Source organism: Triturus cristatus, chromosome 4_2 (assembly GCF_964204655.1).
Source record: "Triturus cristatus chromosome 4_2, aTriCri1.1, whole genome shotgun sequence".
NCBI classification, from domain to species: Eukaryota; Metazoa; Chordata; class Amphibia; order Caudata; family Salamandridae; genus Triturus; species Triturus cristatus.
In genome coordinates this window covers 593,082,553-593,097,835 of record NC_140586.1, presented here as the reverse complement: position 1 = coordinate 593,097,835, position 15,283 = coordinate 593,082,553, and the positions used below count along the sequence as shown (strand labels likewise).

General features: G+C 47.2%; 1 protein-coding gene across 2 annotated transcripts in view; it reads left to right on the top strand.

The window, feature by feature from the left end:
* Positions 1 to 15,283, top strand: part of RABGGTB (Rab geranylgeranyltransferase subunit beta) — a 231,668-nt gene that overhangs the window by 66,340 nt on the left and 150,045 nt on the right. For both annotated transcript variants that reach the window (XM_085602257.1, XM_085602256.1), the window contains exon 3: positions 13,047 to 13,244. In XM_085602257.1, coding sequence (XP_085458383.1) covers positions 13,047 to 13,244 — 198 coding nt within the window. The remainder of the gene's footprint in view (positions 1 to 13,046; positions 13,245 to 15,283) is intronic.

Sequence of the window (15,283 nt, the reverse complement as noted above, 5' to 3'; positions counted from 1 at the left end):
AAATGCGGCCTTGCTGGGAGATATGACCATCCGTTTTCACTCTGGCTACAGGATTAGAATACAGCAATGTAATCCAGGGGACCCAGCCTCTCTCCATCTTCATACACGACATTACTAAATAAAATGTAACTCCACTACATGCTGTTGAAAACTTTCTAGAGGTCCACAGACATCACCATTGCTCCCTGCTTCTCGCCAACCTTGGTCTCATCCAGTACCCTATATAGTCTCCTAAGATTGAGTTGTAGGTATCTACTGATTTTCATCCTCCTGTATTAGTGTAGTAAAGTAAGGATCTAATATAGTAGCCAAGACTTTACAGAGTATTTTGGAATGTATATTGAACATCAAGATGTTTAGACAGAGAAATGATTATGGCCTCCCTGTTTGACTTGGGGAGCTCCTCATCCTCCAACCCACTCTGCACATTTTGGCAAGGTGAGGTGCCTGAAGAGCAGCTTAAGTATGATAAAATTCTACATAAAAACTCAAGGCAAAAATATGATTAAAACAAACCTTTTATTAACAATTATAGTAAATTTTTAATACAGGTGGTGGCTGACTCATGAAGGATAGTTCCAGTTTTTTTTTTTTTTAGTATAAAACCTTTATTCATCAAAAATAAGGACACCGCTATTCAGCCGACAACCCGGAGGTTCGGCAGCTTCAAGAGAGCAATACAAAGAAGCGTCCACAGTGCATAGAAAGGAGAAGCAAAAAGGTTCTATTTTAAATAAACACAAACACAAACCAAACCCAAGCAAGGCGAAGTACACTGAATACACCTGGTGATTGCCCCTCAGGGGAGACCGGACCCCCTTCGTCTATCAGTCACAGCGCTGTGATAAGAGGAAAAAGGGGGGAAAAGCAGAGGCCCAAGAAGTCAATTAACAATCAAAACATATGTACAGAGCTGGAAAGAATGCTAAGGAGAGAGCTGCTCCTCGGGGGGGATCCAGATCAGGGGCAAGACATATGCCCCCCCTATATTGGTTCCACCGCCCCCAAATGGCATGCCACTTCCGAGGGCGCCCTCTAGCGCAATATACCGTCTTTTCCCTGAACATATTCCAGTCCATGTTTTCCTTCCACGTAGCCAATGTGGGGGGTCCCGCGGAGCCCCACAGGCGCGCGATGTCTCGCTTAGCCACCATGTTACCCAGAGTCACCCACTGGGTCTGTGCCTCATCGTGATCAGCAGGCCCCCAAACGTTCAGGAGACAACACCGCGCCTCCGGCTGCATAACAATGCCCGTCACCTCCCCCATTACCGCATGGACTCTCCTCCAAAATTCCATGATGACGCCACATTCCCAAATGATATGCAGGAAGGTACCCACCATACCACAGCCCCTCCTACATAAGCCCTCCTCAGAAAATCCCATATGAACCAGCCTTGGCCCCGTAACATAGACTCTGTGGAGTATTTTGAGCTGCACCAGCCGCAGACGCGACGGGATCGCAACCTCCTTAGGAGAGGAAACCGCAGACTGCCAGTCCTCGTCATCCAGCTCAAGTCCGTCCCTAATCCATTGATCCCGCAGCCCCAATAGCAGGTCAGCCCGAACATTAATCAATTTCTTATAGATAAGAAAGATCGTACTCTCCGGCATATGGCCATCGAGGATCCGGTCCTCCAATGGAGAGGACTCAGGCACCTTCTCACCTTCTACGAGAACTGACCGCAGGGCATGACGCACCTGAACATAGCGGAAAAACTCAGATTTCCCCAACTCATACTCCTTCTGCAGCTCTTCAAAGGACTTCACCCTCCCCTTGATCAGCAATTCTCCAACCCTGGAGATACCGATCAAGTCCCATTTCTCAAAACCTTTTGTATGCCAAAGCTTCCCCAATTTGTCAGACTCAAACAACGGGGTAGCAAGGGTGAGCCTATCCTTCCAGCCCAGCGAGTCAGTCGCCAACTTCCACACCCGCACCGCCACCCCCGTGGGCCCTGTGAGGGACGAGTCCAGCGATCTCGAGTACAACGCTCGGTGATAATTACCGCCGCGCAACAACCATCGTTCCATGGTGTAGCCGGGGCTTAGAGCCGGACCATAGAAACCATGAGTAATCGCGCTCAACTGGGTGGCCCAGTAATAGCGCCGAATGTCCGGAAGCGAATACCCCCGTCGTACCACGGAAGCGTCAACTTAGCAATCGCAATGCGCGGCCGCCCATCCCACAACAACGATCGTTGGAGGCTCTCAACCTCCCGAAAGTAACTGGCCGGTACCCAGTCAAGAGTATTCTGCAAGGCGTAGAGGAACCGGGGAAGAGACATCATTTTGAACAAAGCGGCGCGTCCGAGGAGGGAGATCGGCATCCTCCGCCAGCCCGCAACATCCCGCCGCAAACGCGCCAGGGGAGGGAGCAGGTTCCTCTTATACCGCAAAGTGGAGTCAGTGGAGATAAAAATCCCCAGGTACACGAAGCCCTGCTGGGCGATCTGGATCGAACAAGTTCGCTGGACAGGTGGGACGTCGCCGCTCAGAACATACAGATATGATTTACTCCAATTGATGACGAGACCAGAGTTCTTACCAAAAGATGTCAGAACGTCACAAACCACTATAAGCGAGTTCTTGGGCGAGGCGAGATATAACAGGATGTCATCGGCATAGAGCGAAATACGGTCCTCGTGATCAGGCGACCATCTGAGTCCATGTATATCCGGGTGCCAGCGTATCCACGCCGCCAGCGGCTCGAGGGCAAGGGCGAACAACAAAGGCGACAGGGGGCAACTCTGCCGGGTGCCCCTCCCAAGCTGGAACGGAGTCGACGCTCGCCCATTTACCACAACACTCGCAAGAGGACCCTCATAAAGCAACCTCACCCAGCTCACAAAACCAGGGCCGAACTTGGCAAGCACAGCCCACAGGTATGCCCATTCCACCGTATCAAACGCCATCGTGGCATCAAGAGACGCCACAATAGCTGGTTCACGCAGCGTGCTCGCCCTGGCAATCACTCCATGAAGACGCCTAAGGTTTAACGCAGTGTTACGGTGTGGGATAAAACCCGATTGATCCGGGTGGATCAGGTCTCCAAGTACCCTGACCAAGCGGCCCGCCAGGATTTTAGCCAGAATTTTCGGCTCAGCATTAAGGAGTGATATTGGCCGATAGGAGGCACACTTATCCCGGGGTTTACCATCCTTATGGATCACAACAATCGTCGCCAGTTGCTGGTCCAACGGAAGGGACCCACTCTCCCCGCGCCTCCACAAACATGGCGCGCAGGTGAGGAGCGACCCTATCCGGAAACAGCTTATACAAGTCAATCGGCAAACCATTTGGGCATGAGGCCTTGCCCGAGTGCAGCGCGCGGATAGCACCCACCACCTCATCAACCGTTATATCTCCATCGAGGTCATCTCTATCTACGTCAGAAAGGCAGGGCAGAGCGATGTCACGCAGGAGGTCACGCGAATCCTCAGTTGGCCTATCCGAAACCGAGGTGTAAACCATATGGAAATAATCCGAAAAACACTGTACTATACCCTCGGGATCAACAACCACCTCTCCCCCCTCTCTCGTCAGCTCCGGCACCACTCTATTAACACGTTCTTTTTTGTCCAGCCACGCTAGGAGTTTCCCGGCCTTATCGCCAACATCGTACAAGCGACCCTGCTGTTCCCTACTGAGGGTCTTGGCGGCATTCGTCACCAGGTCCCTATATTCCGCTTGCTTCAAGCTCAGATCATGCAGTGAGGCCGCTGTAACCTCCCCCTCCAGGGCCACCTCTAAAGCCGCGATCTCATCCTCAACCTGCATAACCTCGCCATCTCTCCGTCGCTTGGCGGCCACTACCAAGGAGAGGGCCTCCCCCCTCAACACGGTCTTAAATGCTTCCCACAACGACACAGCCGAGTCAACGGAACCCTGATTGTCCTTAAAATAGTGATCAACTGTCTTCAGCAGCGCACTGCGCATCTTGGGATCACGGAAGTACCAGGGGTTAATAGGAGCAACCCTGCCCCCTCCCTCGCGGCCGACATCCAGCCGGACCCACACTGGCGAATGATCAGATATGCCCCGCGCCATATGCCTAGCCTCAGATACCAATGAGGCGTGCGCAGCCAGAGTGAGCAGATAATCAATCCGAGAGAGACTACCATGCGCCCCGGAGTGGAAGGTATATTGGCTCTGTGTGGGGTGCCGGAGCCTCCAGCAGTCTACCAAACCGAGTGTATCTATAAAGTCTGGAAGCCACTTCTGAGCCCCCCCGGTGTCCCTGGGCGGGTACCTATCCAGCAACCCAGAGCCGACAGCATTAAAGTCTCCCCCCACCACTAGCATACCCTCCGGGAGGTCCAACAAGGCCCTGCCCAGATCTGCAAACGTGGAGGCCTGCAGGGCAGGAGGGACATAAACCGAAACCAACACCAACGTTCTTCCCTCCCACCTCCCCGCCACCGCCACAAACCTCCCCCTATCATCAACAATGGTGGAGTCCACCTCGAAAGGTAGTGAAGCTCTAACTAGGATGCCCACACCCCTGGAGCCTGAGGAGAATCCCGAGTGAGCGATGAATTTGTAACCTTTTCTATTAAGAGCATGGCAAGTATTACCTATAAGGTGTGTCTCCTGCAGTAGGGCCACATCCGGCAAAGACCGTTTCAAGAACTGCAAGACTATCCCCCGCTTAATACGATCTCCCAAGCCATTAACATTCCAGCTAATAATATTTAAGCCCCTACCCCCCATCCCCACACACAAAGAGGCCCACCCCACACCCGAAGTGCCACCAGTAAACAACCCTGACAACCATTACTACGCCTTGCAAAAACAAACCCCCCAACAACAACCCCAAAATCCCAACTCCACCCCCCACCCTGCACCCCTGCTGCAGCTTACAAAGCCCCCCCAACTTGCAGTGTGCCTGTCGCCCTACCATAACGCAAAACTACAAAAAGTACCCTGAGGGAGGAAAGAGCTCCCATCTTCCTCCCGCAACCCTCCGTATTACTGCAATCAGCTCAAGTCATTGTCCGGAACCAAAGCAAGTCAGACTGGCCCCAAAGGCATCAACCCTGCCCATCCCGGTCACCCTCCACGTCTGTGGCAGCATCCCCGCCAGTCCGTCGTCGGGGCAAAGCGTCCAACCAGTCTCCGGCCATAGCAGGCGACTCAAAGAAGAAAGTCCGGTCCTCATACACCACACGTAATCTGGCAGGGAAAAGCATAGCATACTTCAGGTCCCTCTCCCGAAGACGTCTCTTCACCCCCAGGAAACTCTGCCTTTGCTTTTGCACCAGCTGGGTGAAGTCAGGATAGAAACTCACTGATGCGTTCTGATAAGGGACCGGGCCTGTCACCCGCGATGCTTGCAGGATAGCGTCCCGATCTCGGAAGTGAAAGAGCCGGGCGACAATCGGTCTCGGAGGGGCTCCCGCCCTGGGCCTCCCGCCAGGAACTCTGTGAGCCCGCTCGACTGCAAAAAATTTCCCAAGGCCCTTAGGCTTCAGATGGTTAAGCACCAAGTCCTCCACGAGCAGATCTGCGGAGATCTCGTCCGAGGATTCCGGGACCCCAGTAATGCGCACGTTGTTGCGCCTGGCCCGGCCCTCAAAGTCCTCCAGCCGGCGGGCGGAGAGGTCGTTCTCGGCCCGCAGCTTACGAACTTCGGTCTGAAGTTCCGAGACATCATCAGCGAGGCCTGTGGTCTTGAGATCAAGGGATTTAACCCGCTCATTAGTTTTGCCCAAATCCGCGCGGATCAAGTTGACATCCACCAAGATAGTATCCACTGTATGCGCCAGGGCATCAAACTGTCTCCCAATCGAGGCCTGCATCCCCTCGAGCGCACCCATGACATCCTGCAACGAGAGCTCCGGGGTTGGGGATGAGGCAGCCTTCTGTACGTCCAGCGACTGGCCCGATCCACCAGGCGATCCCTTCTGCTGGGCATAGCGATCCATATTATTGGATTGGGTATAGGCTCCCCGCCTGGTAGCCTTGGGTTTCAGCCTATCCACCTCTGCTTTACCCGACATGTCTGGCACCGAGCAATCCGGTGCAAGGAGAGGACCCTCTCTCAGTCAGAGGGAACAGGAGAAGCCAGATCTGCAATAACCAGGCAGAGTATGGCGCAAGGCGTCCAGAGGATAATAAAGCATCAGAAGGCACTCCCGGGCCAAGGCAAACAAAGGGCGAGAAAGTGAAAGTGAAAGTACGGCGTTCCCCGTCCGCCAGTTCACACCTCGCCAGGCCGCTGTTGTTCAATTAGAGGCCGGGCATCCTGCCAACGCCAGCCCCTGGCATCCCTCGGAGATAGGCCTCAATCTTCCGCCATGCACAACTCCGGTTCCCAGTGGGCGATCCGAGCCCGGGCAGCATCAATCGCCTCAGCAATGAGTCATCTGCAAGATGCCGTGCATATAAAACAGGATTTAAGACAGGATAATCGACGGAGGGCGCGTGGGTCCTGGGAGCTCAAAGCTCACGCGGCCATCTTGGTCAAGCGCTAGGCTCCTCCGATAGTTCCAGTTTTAAGGTTGCCGTAAGCCAGTTTGAATGTCCCGACTTGCACATGGGGTTTGCCTGACTTAAAACTGTTTTAAAATGTTCTTATATCTTGATAGAGAGTGAATTAAGTAGGGGCAAAACTCCAGGTACAGACGGCGATACCCACTGAATTCTATCTATCTTGCGCTTCTCTTGTAGTAGTACCTCACCTTGCCAGATATCTCTGTGTGTGTGTGTGTGACTGTGTGTGTGTGTGTGACTGTGTGTGTGTGTGTGTGTGACTGTGTGTGTGTGTGTGACTGTGTGTGTGTGTGTGTGTGACTGTGTGTGTGTGTGTGTGTGTGTGACTGTGTGTGTGTGTGACTGTGTGTGTGTGTGACTGTGTGTGTGTGACTGTGACTGGCAGTCGCCAGTAGATAGTTATTGCTAGGACCGTGTTTCCATAGGAAAATTCTATTTTGAATAACTTTGGCGCCGGTTGACGGATCCTAGTGAAATTTTCAAAACTAATGGGGCGCTCAGCTCCTACCCTGAAAGTCTCAGAGTGATTCGTCAAGCAGGGGCTGAGAAAAAAGGGGGGTCCCAAAACGCATTTTCCCATAGGACCTTTAGTCGAAGGTACAGTCCGAACGGCTGAACAGAATTACTTGAAATTTTGCAAAGAGGTAGTCCTCAGGTCAGGGATGTGCCTTTTGCATATATGGTGTCAATCTATTCAGTAGTTCCTGAGAAAATTGCAGTTAAAAGTAAATAAATATCTATGCGCGCACCGTAACGTGCGCGAGCGTAATTGTGATTGGTGATACATGTCAGTCAACATTCGAATCGGTCGAAATCAGGAAGTGTCTTCCGCCATTTTGTGTGTGACAGTGAAAAAGAAAGGTGGAGAATGTGAAAAGGGGGCAGGGTACAGAGTTCCTGACCCCCTAGCTTTTGTCAGAAGGACCCCGAAGGGTGAAAAAAACATTTTATTTTTTTTCAAAAAATCGTGAGGTGCGCGCACGGTGGATAAAAATCATTAAAAAAAATAGAATTAAAAATCAAATTTAAGTGTTTAGATGTTAGGTGGCTCTAAAAAGAGCCGTTGTTAATTGAGGAACAGAGGAACAAAAAAATGAAAAAAATTATGGGGTGCCGCATGTGTGCTGCTGTATCTTGCTCTCTAGTAGGGGAATGCTGGTGTCACCATAAGAGAGAAGAGCATTGCACGCATTGCACCGTATATGCACCCTCTTGAACAGAGGGTGTATATCCAGAGGAACAGAAGCAGGTGAAGCTGCCGCCGCCGATGATGTGCTCGGCTGAGCTGCCGATGATGTGCTCGGCTGAGCTGCCGATGATGTGCTCGGCAGAGCTGCTGCGGATGTGCTCGGCTCTGCTGCTGGAGGGTTGTCTCTAGCAGCTCGAGCAAAAGCCACAGGATGTACTCCTTTAACGAGCCTGATCATAGTGAAAATACTAAAAGTATTTCTTTTTATGATCTCCTCTTGATAAGACAACACCACAAATAGTGCAGGTGACTTTTGGAGCATTCACCTTCTTCTGCCCCTCTGGAAATGTAAAAAATTGCCATATAAAAGAGCCTTTCTGTTTCCTCTGTCTCTGTAGCACAAGGGTCTCCTGCTCACTCCCAGAAGATGACTGCTGCTCTGCCATTCTCAAGTACTGGAGTACTGGAAAAGCTTCTCGGCTCCTTCTCCCAGGGAATCAGAAGAAATAATGAGGGGAGTGGGTGTGGTGTTGGAAGTTTCTGGAACTGAAACTACTCTAAACCAATGAAAAGTGTTTCTTAATCACATGACTTGCCGTGCGCGCACGGAGCACGCGCGTTCGGAGCACGTGCGTACGGACCAAGCGCGTACCGAGCACGCGCGTATGGAGCACGCACGACGTACGCATGCGCATGTGGGGCACGTACGCATGCGCACATGGAGCACGTACGCATGCCCTGAAATTTTTTTTTATGAAGTCTTTATAAGTTTATAGAAGATATTAACTATGCTGTTCAACTTTATCCAAATTAAAAAAAAAAGAGCTGAGCCATTCCATATTACAGGATACAGTCAATCTATAACTATATACATAGGTAGCTTATTGTAAAATAAATATTTAAAAAGTATAATAATACATTCATAAATTAGCATTTAAAAAACCTTGCAAATTCACTTAAAAAACCATAGGTTTCACACACGTTATAGTTAGGAATTAGCATTTAAAAAACCTTGCAAATTCACTGAAAAAACCATAGGTTTTACACACGTTATAGTTAGGAATTAGCATTTAAAAAACCTTGCAAATTCACTGAAAAAACCATAGGTTTCACACATGTTATAGTTAGCTCAAATTTCACTCGTACAAAACCATTGAAATTCCCCCGTTATAGTTAGTTCAGCTAACTATAACTCGCGCGCCCGCAATCCACTGCTGATGACGTCACATATTACATCACTCATGATATGATCAGTGACATCACACATGACATCACTGACATCTCAAATGACATCACTGATGACATCATCCATTGAGTATGTGTTTCTGAACAATTTTAATATGTTTAATATATATAGGGAAAGGCCTGTTGAATAAGTGGGTGTACAAGTGTGTAAATGGATGATTTTCTGTGGTGCGTAACTGACTATACGCGAGTCATTAAATGTATCTTACTGCAGACTAGTGACTAAACTGTGTAAATGTCTGTATGTGTCTGTATGTTGGTGTATAAGTGGCTGCATGGGTTTGTGCATAACTATATGAGTGTCTATATGAGTTATTGATTGCTTGTCAGTATCTGTATGGGTTCCTGAGTGTTTGTGTGGGTAGGGTGTGTGTGACTCTATGCATAGATGTGTGAGTGGGTGATTCTATGGGTGCATGGTTTTAAGAGTGCATCTGTGATGGACTGTATGGTTGAGTGAGTGTATGTATGGGTGTGTTAGGGATTGAATGTATATCTCAGTGGTACATTTGTGACTAACTACATATGTGAAAGGCAGTCTATATGCGTGTAAGAGTATATAAGTGGGTAGATGTGAGAGTGTGTGGTTGTGAGAGTGACTGTATGGATGAGTGTGTGCTTGTATCAATGATTCTATAAGAGCGTAAGAATGTGGTACTATTTTTAGGAGTAAGTGAACTTGAGTGTGTATAACCGCATAGGTGAGTAAATGGGAGTGTGATTATTTGCATGACTGACTAGGTGTGAGAGTACCTCTATGGATGATTGGTGGTGTGTGAGTGTCTATATAGGTGTAAAAATGCATGATAGTCTTGTATGGAGTGACTGTAAGTATGAGTGACTGTACAGGTGAATGAGTGGAGGTGTATGTAGACCTAAGAGTTAATAAGTGGGTATGTAGTTATTGGTATTCGAGTATGTATGGTTTTGAGAATGGAACTCTGAAATTTTGAGTCGGTGTATCAAAGGTTATATTAGGGTGTGAGAAGATGTGGTAATTTATCACATGGATGATGTCATCAGTGATGTCATGAGTGATGTCATTTGAGATGTCATCAGTGATGTCATGAGTGATGTAATATGTGACGTCATCAGCAGTGGATTGCGGGCGCTCGATTTATAGTTAGCTGAACTAACTATAACGGGGGAATTTCAATGGTTTTGTACGAGTGAAATGTCCAGCTAACTATAACATGTGTGAAACCTATGGTTTTTTCAGTGAATGTGTGTGTATATATGTGTATATGTGTATATATATGTATATATGTATATATATATATATATATATATATATATTTTCTTTTCACTTAAAAAAACAAAGGTTACAGGGACATTATAGTTGTGCTCAGATGTAACTCGTACAAAACCAGTGAAATACGTCATTTATAGTTACCTACGCTAACTATAACTTACGCCCCCGCAATGCACTGCTTATTACCTCACATACTACATCTCTTAAAACATGGTCAGTGACATCACTGATGACATCTCAATTGACATCACTGATGACATCAAGCGAGTGGTGCAAGTGTGTTTGAGGGTGTTGAACATATATATACTAACCTACTGCAAAAGTTAAATTAGTATGCTAGCTGCACTTCTACTGAGTAATACTGCTTCTAACTATATCGTGTGAGTGGCTGTGTAACTATATATCCTAATGAATATGGGTGTGTGAGTGGCTTTATGGGGTCATAAGTGGGTGTGTAAGTAGCTGTGTGGTGAGTGAGATGCTGTGTGAGTAGCTGTATTGGTGGGTGTGTAAGTTGCTCTATGAGTGAGTGAGTGGCTCTATGTGGATGTGTAGTGACTGTATGGATGAGTGTGTCTGAATGGCTGTATGAGTGAGTGATTGTATACGTGGCTGTGTGGGTGAGTCAGTGGCTGTGTGAGTGCTTGTATGGATGTGTGAATGGGTATGTAAGTGGGTGGGTGGATGAGTATGTGCGAGAACTTGTATGGTTGAGTGATTGACTGTGTTCAGAGGCTATATGGGTGAGTGGGTATGTAAGTGACTGTGTATATAAATAGGTGGTTGGGTGAGTCACTGTATGGGTGTGTGGCTATATGACTGGCTGTACGGGTGAATGGCCGGTTGTATGGGTGAATTAATGGTTGTATGTGTGGCTGTACAAGTGAGTAGGTGTGTGAGTGACTATGGAGGAGTGAATGGCTGTGAGAGTTCTGGTATGGGTCTGTGAATGGGTGTGAGTGGGTGTGTGAATAGGCATGCTTGAGGGTGTATGAGTGGTTCTGTGGATGATGTCAATGGTGATGTCATTTGAGATGTCATCAGTAATGTCACTGACCATGTCATGAGTGATGCAATATATGAGGTAATAAGCCATGCATTGCGCGGGGTGTAAGTGATAGTTAGCTCAGGTAACTGTAACTGCCGAATTTCACTGCTTTTGTATTAGCGCAATCAGAGCCGAACTATGTCCCTGTAACATTTGAGTTTTTTTGTGTGAACTTCTATGATTTTTTTACATAGTAGCCGCGTTTGCAGATTGGTGGAGAAAGGGGCAGGTGCTCTGAAGTTCTCTCAGCAGTCACGCTCTGGGGGGCTAACTGGAGGTAACAGGAAGGCTTTTTGCCCCCCCCCCACCACCCCCATGACCCTCTGGAGCCAAGGGGACTTCATCCCCCAACCAGAAGTACGCCAGGAGACACGTTTGCAGAGTGGTGGCAAAGGGGGGACCAGTCCCTTTTTTTAATATTTTGGCCCCAGGGACCCATCCCCTAGTGCCAGACCTTTTCTGAATGGAGATGGGGGGGCTGCGAGGCCTCCTCCCTCCCCGGGCTGATTTCGGCCCCAGGGACCCCATTTCCCAGCTTTTTTTCCCCTCCTTTTTTTTTTTAATTAAAGGGAGGTGACTGTCCCTGGGGCTGCATCGGGGCTGGGTGGGCTCTTCGCATTCATACAACATTTGTCTTGAGGAAGTAGCGAACCCCGGGGCATTAGGGATCCTAGGAGGGGGACCCTTCTGCATATTTTGCACATGCTCCCAGGATCTGGCCCACCCGGGGGCCGATTCGATACGAAACACGGTAGCCCAACCTTTTTTTTTCTTTTTTCTTTTCACTTTTCAGTGGGATTTGCAGATCCAGCGAGACTCCAGCCATATTTACTTTTTTTTAAATTGTTTTTTTACGTCTGTCAGAACCCCTCCCCCTCTCCCCCCAAGAGGCATAGGGGGGTCAGGGTGTTTATACCCTGCTCCCCCGCTCAGTTTAACGGAGTGACAAGATGGCTGCCAACACTTCCTGGTTTGCAATATTGGCAGCAAATCCGATCTCAGCATGTGATCTCGGGTGGGATTGTGGATCCTCCACGTCACTAGTTGTATATCTGAAAAACCTTTAAATAACCCTGCAGCTACTGAATGGATTTACATCATGTAACAAAAAGGGCACTTTCTGGACCAACTGCTACCTTCTTGCCAAATTTGGTATCATTCTGTTCATCATTTCGGGCTGTAGCAGTGTCTAAAGTTTCTTATGGAATTTAACATGGGGGGGGGGGGGAGAATGGGGGAGCGTTTTGGGACCCCGCCCTTTTTCTCGGCCAACGCTTGACAAATCACCCAAAAAATGTCAAGACTGCATCTGATGAGAGTGGTAAACTAGTTTTGAATATTTTGTGAGGATTTGTCAAACAACGCCAAAGTTATTGGCAAACTAAAAAACTCTCTTTCTATATAAACTACATCCTAACTATAAGTACCTATTGGTGACCAGCAGTACGTACTATAATTTATAGCTATTCGCTGTAGTTATTTTCCCATTTGTTTTAAATTTGTCTCGGACTCATCATGTTAATTTGATTTGCATACCTACTTGACTCTGGGTAACTGATTAACACTGATTAAGTACTTTAGTTTTACTGCATAACAGTAGAATGGTGATCGGCCAAGATGTAATTTGTTTTATCAGGATATTAGACCATGAGGTATTTCTGTCAGCAGACCACTTTTCTACAACAAATCCACAAAACATTTTCTTGCACGTTTACAGATGCTTTTTGTGACCCGGATGTCTATTATATAGATGTTGTTTTCTAGCTCTGGAAGCACTTTTGATGGTTGACCTAATACATTTCTTTCAAAATATTTTAGGAGTACTGTATGTCAGAGTATTTGAGGATGAGTGGCATTTACTGGGGACTGACCGTTATGGATCTCATGAATCAACTACATCGAATGAACAAGGAAGAAATATTAGAATTCATCCAGTTATGTCAACATGAATGTGGTGGTCTGAGTGCAAGCATTGGTCACGATCCCCATATTCTGTATACGCTTAGTGCTGTTCAGGTAAATATGTTCTTCATAAAGTAGCTGAATTGCTACACGGTTGTTGTTCTGTCTTTTTCTTTACAGAAGCAAACCTTTGGATCTAAATTTGAAATTGGTGGATAAGCTTTATAGTTTGTCTTCTGCCATTCTGTTGTCGGTCTGTCTCATTCTAACTTTAACAGTGTAATATTCTATGACAAAATACATGCATTTAAAGCTACAACAGATGTCAAATTTGTTTATTTCAGAAGAAAGTAACTAGATAACATTAAAGATAGCAAGTTTCATGTCTCCTGTGCAGTTTTCTATCTACTCTTACTCCTGAACTCGAACTATTTCTTTTATGTTATTAAATAACCAAATCCCCTATCTTTGTGACCTTACTATCTAGGTTCATGTTTGACTCTAGTAATGTGGTATATTATATTTGTATTTTTGGATTTAAGTGCATTAAAGCAAAAAGGCATCAAAGCGCTAGCAACGGTCAGAAAGACAGCCAGGGAAAGACCGCAAGAGCATCCTTAAGTTTGAGAAAATAACCAAGTTTTGAGATGTTTACGAAATGCAGAGTACGAATTAAGACTCACAATATGTATCGGTAACTTATTCCGTAGAGTGGCTGCTGCCACAGAGAATGTGCAACTGACCCATGTGGCCTTCTGCTACCTGAGAGTGATCCCCCCCTCCTCCGTGCTGCAGATCAAAGCTGTCTGATTGATTGACACATACCAGTTGAAAGCTGTTCTGAAGTACCAACAGCCCCGCTGATGGAGAGCCTTGAAAACCAAACACAGGGATTTAAAGATCACTAGCTTTCTCATAGGTAACCAATGTAGCGAACGCAATCCCTCCCTAACAGAAAGATGTTTGAGGGCATTCAAGATCTCCCATGCAGCCACATTTTAGATGATCTGGTGTATGTTTTAGGGAGTACTGGTTGCCATTTAAATATAAAGTGTTACAGTAGTCAAGGTGAGAGGTAATTATGGCTATGACTACTGAGACTCTTAATTCCCTAGGTAAATACGGTAAAATCTTCTTCAATATCTTAATAATGAAAAAGCAGGCGCTCACCGTCTTGTTGACCTGAGAGTTGAAAGTAAGGATGTTGTAAACACACACCAAGTCTCAAGCCACCAGAGCTCCGACTAAACAGAGTTATCTTCCCCAAAGAACAACACAATCTCCATCATCTCAGCGTTATGTTTAAACCAGTTCTCCTTCATCCAGGTGCTGATTTCAGTCATGCAGGATTTAAACTTGTCCACCACCAGTGCCCAATTGTCAGATATAGAAACAATCATTTGGGTGTCGTCCGCATAGGACAACACCTGGAACCCTTGGGATTGCACCAGTTTTGCCAATGGAGCCACATAAAGGTTTAACAGGTTGGGACTGAGGCAGGATTACTGTTTGACCCCACAAGGGAGACTGAAGGGTTTAGCCCTGCAGTCCCCGCAGCTGATAATCTGGATCCTGTTCTCCAGGAAGGATCCTACAAGATCTAACGCAGAGTCCCTCAGCCCAACCTGCTGCAATCTTTGCACCAAACAGAGAGTGCATATCGTATCCAAGGCTGCGGACAAATCAGGCATAACCTGGGTAGCCGCACCACGCTGGTCCACCTGACCACGAATAGAATCTGTTGCAGTGATTAATGTAGATTCGGAGCTGTGGCCACTTCAGACACCATTCTGAGAAGGGTCCAGAAGATCACGATCAGTGAGAAACTGAGAATTCTTGGTTAATACTCTTCTCAAAAATCTTTGCCAGTGTAGGCAGGGCACTTATTTTCTAAGATGGATAACAATTGCCTCTATCAAGCGCTGGGGGAACACAGCTGTCACGAGAATCTGACTATTTATCCTTCTCCAAGAAGGCTGCTATAGGGTCTGGCACCAGTTTCAGCGCTTTAGGAGGACAAGGATCATCTGGGGAACCAGATGTTTTGTGAGAGTAGAGCATTTATTTTCATGGTGGAAATAGGAAAAACGTCAGTATTTTTAATTTTTTTTTTTTTTGTTAAGGTTTATCAGACAAATATGAATAAAGCATAT